This window comes from Limulus polyphemus, unplaced genomic scaffold (genome assembly GCF_000517525.1).
Source record: "Limulus polyphemus unplaced genomic scaffold, Limulus_polyphemus-2.1.2 Scaffold7158, whole genome shotgun sequence".
NCBI classification, from domain to species: Eukaryota; Metazoa; Arthropoda; class Merostomata; order Xiphosura; family Limulidae; genus Limulus; species Limulus polyphemus.
The window spans coordinates 1-10,234 of record NW_013672768.1 but is presented as its reverse complement, the minus strand read 5'-3'; the positions used below and the strand labels follow the sequence as shown (position 1 = coordinate 10,234).

General features: G+C 35.9%; 1 protein-coding gene across 1 annotated transcript in view; it reads left to right on the top strand.

Annotated features, from left to right (window-relative positions):
* Window positions 1–3,355, top strand: part of LOC111089720 — a 32,245-nt gene extending 28,890 nt beyond the window's left edge. The window contains exons 6-7 of the mRNA XM_022402696.1: window positions 1,114–1,311; window positions 2,943–3,355. Coding sequence (XP_022258404.1) covers window positions 1,114–1,311; window positions 2,943–3,355 — 611 coding nt within the window. The remainder of the gene's footprint in view (window positions 1–1,113; window positions 1,312–2,942) is intronic.
* Window positions 3,356–10,234: the final 6,879 nt, after the last annotated feature.

The window sequence follows — 10,234 nt, the reverse complement described above, 5'->3', positions numbered from 1 at the left end:
TGTGTGTGTGTGTGGACTAAATCAGGAAATGTGGACTAAATCAGGAAACATATTAAAACTATAGGGTGTGTAGGTGGACTAAACTGTGAAATACATTACAATTATACTATGTGTGTGTGTGTGTGTGGACTAAATCAGGAAACATATTGAAACTATAATAAACTGTGAAATACATTACAATTATACTATGTGTGTGTGTGTGTGGACTAAATCAGGAAACATATTAAAACTATAGGGTGTGTAGGTGGACTAAACTGTGAAATACATTACAATTATACTATGTGTGTGTGTGTGTGTGTGGACTAAATCAGGAAACATATTGAAACTATAGGATGTGTAGGTGGACTAAACTGTGAAACACACTGAAAGTGCATGACGTGTGCGCGCATGTGTCTGTGAATTAAACTATGAAATGCATTGAAACTTCAGGATATGAGTGTGGGCTATAGTAGGAAATACATTCAAACTGTCGTAACTGTGTGTGGAATAAGCTGTAAAACACTTTGAAACTGTAGATGTGTGTAAAGTAAACTATGAAACACATTGGATCTGTAGGACGTGTGTGTTTAGTAAGCTTTGAATAATACATTGTAACTGTAGGATAAATAAGCGGACTAAACTATAAAAACCTTGAAACTGTAGGACGTGTGTTTGTAGGGTAAACTATGAAACACATTGGATCTGTAGGACGTGTGTGTGGAATTAAGCATAAAACACATTAAAACTGTAGGTGTATGTATGTGTGTGTGTGGAATAAATTATTACATGCATTGCAACTACAGAATATGTGTGAACAAGACAATGAAATACATTGAAATGATATGAAGTGTGTAGGTACAGTAAGCTAAGATATGCATTGAAAGTGTAGGATGTGTATGTTGACTAAACTATGAAATACATTGAAAACACAACGTTTGTGTGTGAATTAGAAACTTCGTTTCATGAATTTTATACAGTTCCTTGTTGTGAATGTAAGCTACTTATGTAATAATTTATTTGCATGCTTTATTTATAATATATTTTCATTTTGGTACTGTTGCTGTTTAGTTCAACATCGAAGTTCAAATTAGTTTAATCTCTGAGAGTGTAACTAAGCAACTGTCTTTCTTTCAGTGAGAGACATTCAGAGAGACCCTACTAAAGTGCTCTGTACAGAAGAAGAGTTACCACCAGAAGTGGACCTTGAAGATATATGTCCAATGGCTGTCAACAGTGAATGCAAGGTCTCGTGTCATGAATCTAAGTTTTTAGTTGGACCCTCCTCTATCAAGTGTCTACCTTCTGGCCACTGGTCAGCCACACCATATTGTGGTCAGTACTTTGACAAAATATTATTTGAGAACGATAGAAAATAGAACGTGACATTTGATGCTTTCTCACAGAGACCTGTTTCACTAAATATTGTATTATATGGAATAAGTTAATTATCATGGACTTATCACATCATTTTACAAACACAACCAACGTAAATATAGCCTAGTCCTCGTCTGTCAGATTCTAGGACTAAGATAATAATGGGGGATTTAACTTAAAGTTCAACTATTCTAGTGTGAGGTCCTTAAAAGCTACAATCATGCCAAAATGATGAGTGGTTGATGGAGGTTATAGATAAACTAAAGTAATGCGTCGTTCATGGAGGTTATAGAATCCCTGTTCCACCAAACATACTCGCCCTTTCAGCCGTGGGAGCATTATAATGTGATGGTCAATCCCACTATTCGTTGGGAAAAGAGTAGCCCAAGAGTTGGCCTTCCCTCTAGTATTTCACTACTAAATTAGGGACGGCTGACGCATATAGCCCTCATGTAGCTTTGTACAAAATTCAAACCAAAACACATTTGAAATTTTTCTTCCACCCATTGTCCAGTAGAAAATAGCGCGAGACTTGTTAAACTTATCAAAGTACACATGCACTTCATAGAGTGTCATCGTGTACTGCATTTTTTTTACAGCTAGTTACCATTCTTATAGTTTTATACTGTTTGTCTTCCTTTTCTGGATATGTCCCGAGAGAAACTTGTGTATACATTACGTTTGTATCGCTTTTCCAGACCGAGAACGTTCTTGATTATGTTGCATACTGTTACCAGGGGAAATTAGATATGTTCGTGTTTGTGTTACAAGATGACATGCTTTGTTTACCACGCTTTCGGTATCGCTTAATGCAGGTCTCTTTCTGGATGGTCCTGGTGCCTCAAGTTAATCCACATTCGTTTGTTTTTCACTGTCATTAAATACAAGCAATATTCCCGTCTTGGAAATTCTAAATCCTCAAACTCAACACATCTTTATGACCTGAGTGTATAAATATTTTGCATTGGAAAGAACTGTACATATTCTTTTTAAAAGTAATCAATTTTCGGTGGCATCATATTACCTACAAAACGTCAAATAATGTTAAAATGTAGCTGTGATACATATATTCCACCGTAACTTCACACGTTCGCGTTGGCTGTGATTGTCACATTTGTTTAGATCGTGATAATTTAAACTGTCTCTGTGTTTAATACCGTGCCCTCTGTTATTGACATTGTTCGGATAGATTTCAAAACGCTTCTGAGTTTCAAGTTGTGTCATTTGTTATTGATATGATGTTGACAAAATTAAAATGCCTGTACATTACGTGTTCTTTGTTACTGACATGATCTTGATGGATTTTAAGTTGCTTCTGTGCATTATGTTTTCTTTGTTACTGTAATGATACTGACAATTTAAAAATGCCCCTGTGTATCATGTTGTGTTCTTCGCTACAGATATGATCTTGACAACTTCACGACGCTTTTGTATATCATGTTGCGTCCACTTTTACTCTGAGTATCATGTTGTGTTCATTGTTATTGACATGACCTTGGAAAATTTCCAAAATGTCTTTGCATTTAATATTGTGTTCTTTGTTTCTGAACCAGTCTATGTTTGATACATTCAACTGACCTCTTTATTAGATGAAAGATGCAGCGGGGCCGCATGGTACTACAAAGGAAAGTGCTATAAGTTGATGTGGGAAAGTTTGGGAATGACAGCCCAGTGGAAATGCCAAGTGTTAAATATGGAGCCATTAGTCATCAACGATGAGGATGTCTATAAATTCATAGTCGATCGTCTAACAAACATCAAGGAGGAGTGTCTGTGGACGACCCTAAATGACCAACAGGAGGAACTCGTCTTCAGAGATGCGACTGGAAATATAGCTAAGTTCATTAATTGGTACCCTGGTGAACCCGATACAGGCGAGTTCGGCTACGATAGAGATTGTGTATTATTACCTAAATGGAGGAATTACCAGTATAGTGACTATCGTTGTGACGACAACTGGTGCAAGTTTATGTGTCAATATAATGCTACCAACGTGTCGTAAAAATCGGTAACGTCTATAGTCCACATATTAAGCCTAAACATCTACTTAAATATCAAAGTCTATTCTAGGTTGTCAAAGTACTTATAGCGTTTAGAAAATTGTAACTAAAATTTTACGGGTGTTTTATTAATTTAGCATATTAAAACAAAATTCAAAGTGTAATATTTCTCAAGGTCAATAAAATAGTTTGAGAAAGGTCTTTGTAAGTTTGACTGTAACATACACCTTGGTGTGAATATAATGATAGTATCATTCAGTCATTCCACGAATAAAAGAAAAAGAGGATAAAATAGTTTGATGATGATCTATCTCATGTCAAAATGTCTTTAAATGATTTCTGAGAGGAGAGCATTTAGTTTGTGGAGATTTCAATATAACACTACTCTTAGAAACCCGGTTTCTAGCGTTGTAAGTCCACAGACTGTGCCACTGGGGGGCCTTAGGAAATGTAATTCAAATCTTAACATTCATTGTGGCGTTCTAAAGCGGATAGTATCATGATGTTTTCAAGTTGTAGGGGGAACGATGAGGTCATTTATGTGGAGCCCCGCAGGAGCAGATGTTTTGCTATGTGGTTCATTTGCGAACCACCAGAGGATGTTGTTGATCATGAATGGCAATCTGTGTCATGTTAAACAAAATTACTACTGTTTCTTTCTCTATAGTTATTTTAATATGACATTAGCTTCTCCACTATCGTTAGAGTCGAATTCATAGTTGCACTTCAAAACCAGTAATACACAAAGCGTTTTTGAATACGTAAAATTATTATTTTACAGTTTGAATATTTGTATAGGGTACTTTTCGTTTTTTTTTATAGAACCTAATATAACAATAAATGACAAATTTCACTTTGAAGTAAGAAACACTACCCCCGGCAGGGTCAGGTGGTTAGGGCGCTCGACTCCTAATCTGAGGGTCGCGAGTTCGAATCCCCGTCCCACCAAACATGCTCGCACTTTCAGCCGTGGGGGCGTTGTAATGTGACAGTCAATCCCACTATTCGTTGTTAAAGAGTAGCCCAACAGTTGGCGGTAGGTGGTGAGGACTTGCTACTTTCCCTCTAGTCTTACACTGCTAAATTAGGGACGGATAGCGCAGATAGCCCTCGTGTATCTTTGCGCGAAATTCAAAAACAAACAAACAAGGAACACTATACAATTGATAAGTATGATTTTTTTGACATAAAGAACTCATGCCATGCATTTAAAATTGATATTTTGTGATTATACAGTGGAGCCTACTTAAGATTAGGATATCTGTCTACAAACTACACAATTCAAAACCTAGTCTTTTCACATATGGACTGATATTGTGAAAAGATATCTTAACATATTAAGATTTGAGTTAAGATTTAAATTCAACGGGTATTCCAGGATTACTGGACGTGCTGCTTCGTGCTGTATGCATGCTTAAAGTTTGTTTTACGCATGTTTGACTTTTGTTTACATCAAGTGCTGAATGGCCCACCGGGACTCTTGAAAAATCCTGGTGGATCCATTTGAAAAAGTAAGTAAAAATAGATTAATGCGGTGTCAACCAAATACATAAACAAGTATTTATCTGTTGCCATCACGTTAACATCTGTATAAACGCACGTGTTAATTTTGGACCTGGTGGTTAGCCCCATTCAGCCGTGGGAAGCTATAATGTGAGTGTCAATCCCATTATTTGTTAATAAAAGAGTAGCTCAAGAGTTGGTGGTGGGTCGTGTTGACTAGCTGCCTTCCGTCTTGTCTTTACATGGAAATAAAACTAATAGCTCATGTTAACAACAATTAAAATATCCAAAATTGTGATCATAATAAACTTTTATTTGCTTTTAAGAAATACAGACGCGAAAATACCACAGTTATATGGTGTACTAAAAATGCAAAAAAAAAACTTTCTCAGTTAGATAGTTATGAATGATTCAAATAGTTATCTTGATTTTTAAAACAAATAAAAAACAAACAAAATATTAATGAAAGACACACACATATATATGTGTGTAGTTTTGATAGTGAGTCTAAGTTAAGTTCCGGTGAAATAACCTATTGAAATTATACTAAATAAAATAAATAAAGATCAAAATATATTTAGAAAATATGAAATAACGCTTCGAATCAGCAACTGTTTTAATTTTTTTAAAAAGTCTATGTACAAAGAGGAGGTTTAGGAATCAGAAGTGCATTATCTTCGATATTAACATCGCTATTTTTCATCAATATATTTCTGGTGGAAATATGCTAATGATATTCTATGTTGTTTCAGAGGAGAAGAACCGATGTTATTATTTGAAAATACATTCGTAATTAAACCCAGTCTTTTTTTTTTAACGAAACACATTATGTGAGCAATTAAAATTACTTTTTTAATCAAAAGACATTATATGAATAATTAAACCTACTCTTGTTAACAAAAAATTAAGTAATTAACTCCATCTTGATAAAAAAACACGTTATATCAGTAAATAATCCAGTTTTTTAACAAAAGATACGAGTAATTAAACATACTCTTGTTAACAAAACATGTATGAGTAACGAAACAGAGGTTACCAAAAGGTCTCGGTAAAAACTAATTTCATTTCTTCGCCATGTTGTAGGCCTGAGGGGAAAAAACAAACAAACAAGCATCCTCTTAGTTCCATATGTAATGCAGATCAAACTCCAATGTATTTTTTTAACACGTCTATAAATTGAACAACATAAATAATATTCAACGTTAAACTGGTACATAATTAAAAAAAATTCTATTTAGGCCTATCTATCAAAAGAACATGTAGAGTCGTCAATAGTGTTACGTCTCCGTTTGTTAATTAACTTTCCGTAACTTCGTTCCGACGAAACTTTAGCGACACAAGTTCTTTACTTAATGAAACTGGTTTATTCTTTCCGAATACAACTTTACCGATACACTCAACTTCAACAATCGCGCTAAACAAACGCTATAACAACGAATGTGCTCAATAATACTTCTGACTGCAGACCAATTACTCACTGTCTACACACACATTACATTTCATTCCCGCGTCACGTTTTCCCCCTCTTATATATACCAGCCTACCCTATCTAGTAAATACTAGAGCATTCGCCAAAGTACATGATAGTTCTAGAAACGTAGCGTCACTGTAGTCATGTGACTCGCTGACGCAACAATAGAATGTTTTTAATTGTGTACCAGTTTAACGTTGAATATTATTTATGTTTTTAACTTTATACACAAGTGCCAAAATACTGTAATTACGTCTATAAATGTTACTATTTACACACAAAAAAAGGAGACAAATTCAGTGGTGCTAAAACCTAGTGGAAACGAATAATATAAAATAATGACTACTTTAGCATATGGTATAAAACTTCCAAGATACATCAGTAAAAAAAACAACAACAACTATGCCAAAAGAAAAGTTATCTCCTGGAGTGATAGTATGAGTGCAAGAAATGGGGTGGATGAAGAAAAAATTCGTGTTGGATTGGATTAAAGTTGTTTGGGCGAGAAGACAAGGAATATTGTCCAGAGAAAGAACAATGCTTGAACTAATTGCATTTAAAGGACACCTGACTTCAAGTGTTAGAAAAGAAATTGCAAAAAGAAACGCAGATTTGGTTGTCATTCCCGGATGTATGACCTCACAGTTAAAGTTTTGGATGTTGTTAACAAACCGTTTTGAGAACAATTTAAGGAAGAAGTGTAGATATTGGCTTCTATCTGGCGACCACACTCTTACTTTTACAGGTAAGATAAGAAAACCCTCGGTTAGTTACCTGTGTGATTGGGTGCTTCATACTTTTGATATGACTTTTACATAAAGTAATGTATATGACTTCAAGAAATGCTGTATTTACAATGCTACAAATGGCTCAGATAATGATATTTGTGGGAGCAGATGTCGCAGCACAGAATGGGAATCGATTCAAGTAAAGAAGTGAGAGGAGATTGTGCTGCTACTAACACAGAATAAAAACACTGCCTGATGCATCATGAAATTCAAAATATTTGAAGCGAAAAAATTTGTGATTTTTTTTATTTATTTGTATTTGAGTTGGAAATAAAATAATCTATCTGGTGTTTTGAAATAGTAAATAATGTTTATATTTCCAAACAAAAAAATTTCCTTCTTGCGGTCTTTGAAGTTAGAGGTCGCCTTATATTCGAGGTCGTCCTATAATAGAGAAAATATGATAATTGGTTGCCTGTCAGACAATACTAAATTGCTATGTTGCCTGTCACACAATGTTAAGTTGGTTTGAGGTCATTCATACAATATTAGTGACTAGCTGGAGTACCCGTCCCCTGGGCTGTAGTTATGTAAATTCATGATTAATGAAAGGTTATCTTAGGTTGGTAATAGATTGGCGCCTTACCGATGAAAGTGGGTTTTCTCGGGATACTCCCGTTTTCCCCCATAACAAATTCTTGGCATAGGATTTTTATATCCACGCCGCCCCCCAAGGAACTTAAGTCCTAAATCGGCTGTTTATTTTATTGAATTGAACAGTGTCTCTGGTTCGTACTCGGAAGCGCTCGACTCGCAATCTGTGGGTCGCGGGTTCGAATCCCCGTCACACCAAACATGTTCGCCCTTTCAGCCGTGGGGGCGTTATAATGTGACGGTCAATTCCACTATTCGTTGGTAAAAGATTAGCCCAAGAGTTGGCGGTGGGTGGTGATGATTTGCTGCCTTCCCTCTAGTCTTACACTGCTAAATTAGTGACAGCTAGCGCAGATAGCCCTCGTGTAGCTTTGCGCGAAATTAAAAAACAAACCAATTTAATAATATGTCACAGGTAACCAATAACTTTAATTATGTGTGACACGTAATGAATCTATATAAATATAACAGTAATGTATGTTGTCTGTTCTATGTCTATGTAACTACTTCGCAGGGTGTCGATGTATCTTCACCAAATTTGGTATGGAGGTTCGTTAGGTCCATGTGGGGGTACATAAAAATTTTCAATTTTACATTTTGCGGTTTCTATGGGCGTTTTCGCGTTTTTTTATCACTACTTCACCCTCTGTAGATGGATCTTCACTAAATTTGGTATGGCGGTTCATTGGGCCCAGTTTATCATTTTACATTTTACGGTTTATATAAGCGTTTTTGCTTTTTTTCACCATTACTTCGCAGTGTTTTAGGGCGTTTTTAGAAAATTACATATAAGCAGCTTTTCATGATGCCCGGTTAACGAGAAGAAATAAGCTGGAAGGAGGTAAGGTGAAAGGTTAATTAGTGTTCCGAGGAATCTTTAAGTCTGCCGATACTGGTCAAGAAGTTGTTTGTGTTCGGGAGGGGTTTTGTCGGCATGAAATCTTCTGGGTCGCTGGTAAGTGGGCGAAAACGAGAAAGTATTCATCGGATAGGTCGTATGGCTGTGTGGGATAATTGGGTGAGTTTGACGAGGAGGGATGGAAGTTTCGGACTCAGGAGGTCAAACCCTTACCATTGACGTATTTGACCACGCCCAAGGTATCGTACATTAATTACTCTAATCCTGCCCAAAATAAGTTCAATTTGAGGGTAGGCTGATAGAGATCCTGATGAGTAATAAAATTGAATCAGGTATACGCGCGCCCCATTACTGGTATTGCTCGCGCAATAATATAGCTAATAAAAAGGAGAAAAAAGGTCTCACAGATTAATTTACTCTAATCCTGTCTAAAAGAATTTCAAGTGTCGCGGTTTCTGAGATTTACCTCTTGTTTTAATGTTCTTTATATTGCGTAATGAAAACTAACATCAATCCAAATTGTTTGTGAGGTTGAAGTATGTAACTTTGTACAAAATATCAGAATATATAACATAGATGTAATATTGTAAACTCCGATAAAGTTTGTTAGCCATGTTTCCAACACGTGTGACAAGTACAAACTGTCGCAAGCAAAATGTCCTTTTGCTTGCAGAGAGTGCACACAGTCGGGGGTAAGTGGCCACTATGTTGCCTGGGCTTCATTAGCCAATACCAAACATTGTCCCCCTAACCAACATTGAATGTTACATGAATGACCCTCACAAGCAGTACAGCAAAAATAAATGAGATAAAATAACAACGAGATATCTCTAAAAATATAGCTCTAAATGGCAATTATTATATCTTATTGATGCAAAATCATAACATGATCGAGGAGTATTTCAAAAGAAAGAGTAATTGTCCTAACTTTCATCTAAATAACCTTATTTAGAACATTGAAGAAAGCAACCACGGTGGAGGAGAATAACCACAAGGTAAAGGGATAGCCAATGGTCAGAAAACAGGAAGCATGGAGTAGTACAATAGCACAAGTATAGTTTAGTGAAACCATGTTGACTAGTCAATAAAAATTCTAAACTTTGTTAAATGACTTTGTAAAGCATCTTTTATCAGACTTTCCAAAACATTTCCCACTACTGATGTAAGACTAATGGTAACACGAGATAGAATAAAACTGTCAATGAATATGGATGTCAATGACTAAAACATGAGAAACGATCCATTATATTAGTACTTAATATATGAACATAATGTCACGACAGCGGAAGTAACGCGACGCTGGGAGCATGCGCGCTGGAGTTTTTAGAAGGATCATGACTTTTCCTGGCAACTCTAGTCTGTTCCAGGCGCCCTCCTTTTTAGTATATAAGCCCGGCTAATAAAGCGGAGATATAATTGCAGATAGATAGAGAGATTGAAGATAGAGGTCATCGAGTCAAGCGAGCAGTAGGCACCGTAAATAAGGTGTGTGAATCGCTGTGAATTATAGCGTGTGTTTATAAAAGTAGTTAAGTTTAAGATGACTGTGGAAATTACGTGTATTACAAAGTATGTAACGAGAAAGAATAAACTAGTTTTAATTAAGAAAGGCCTTGTATCGCTGAAGTCACTCGGAAAGAATTTCTACCGGAAATTAACAAACAAG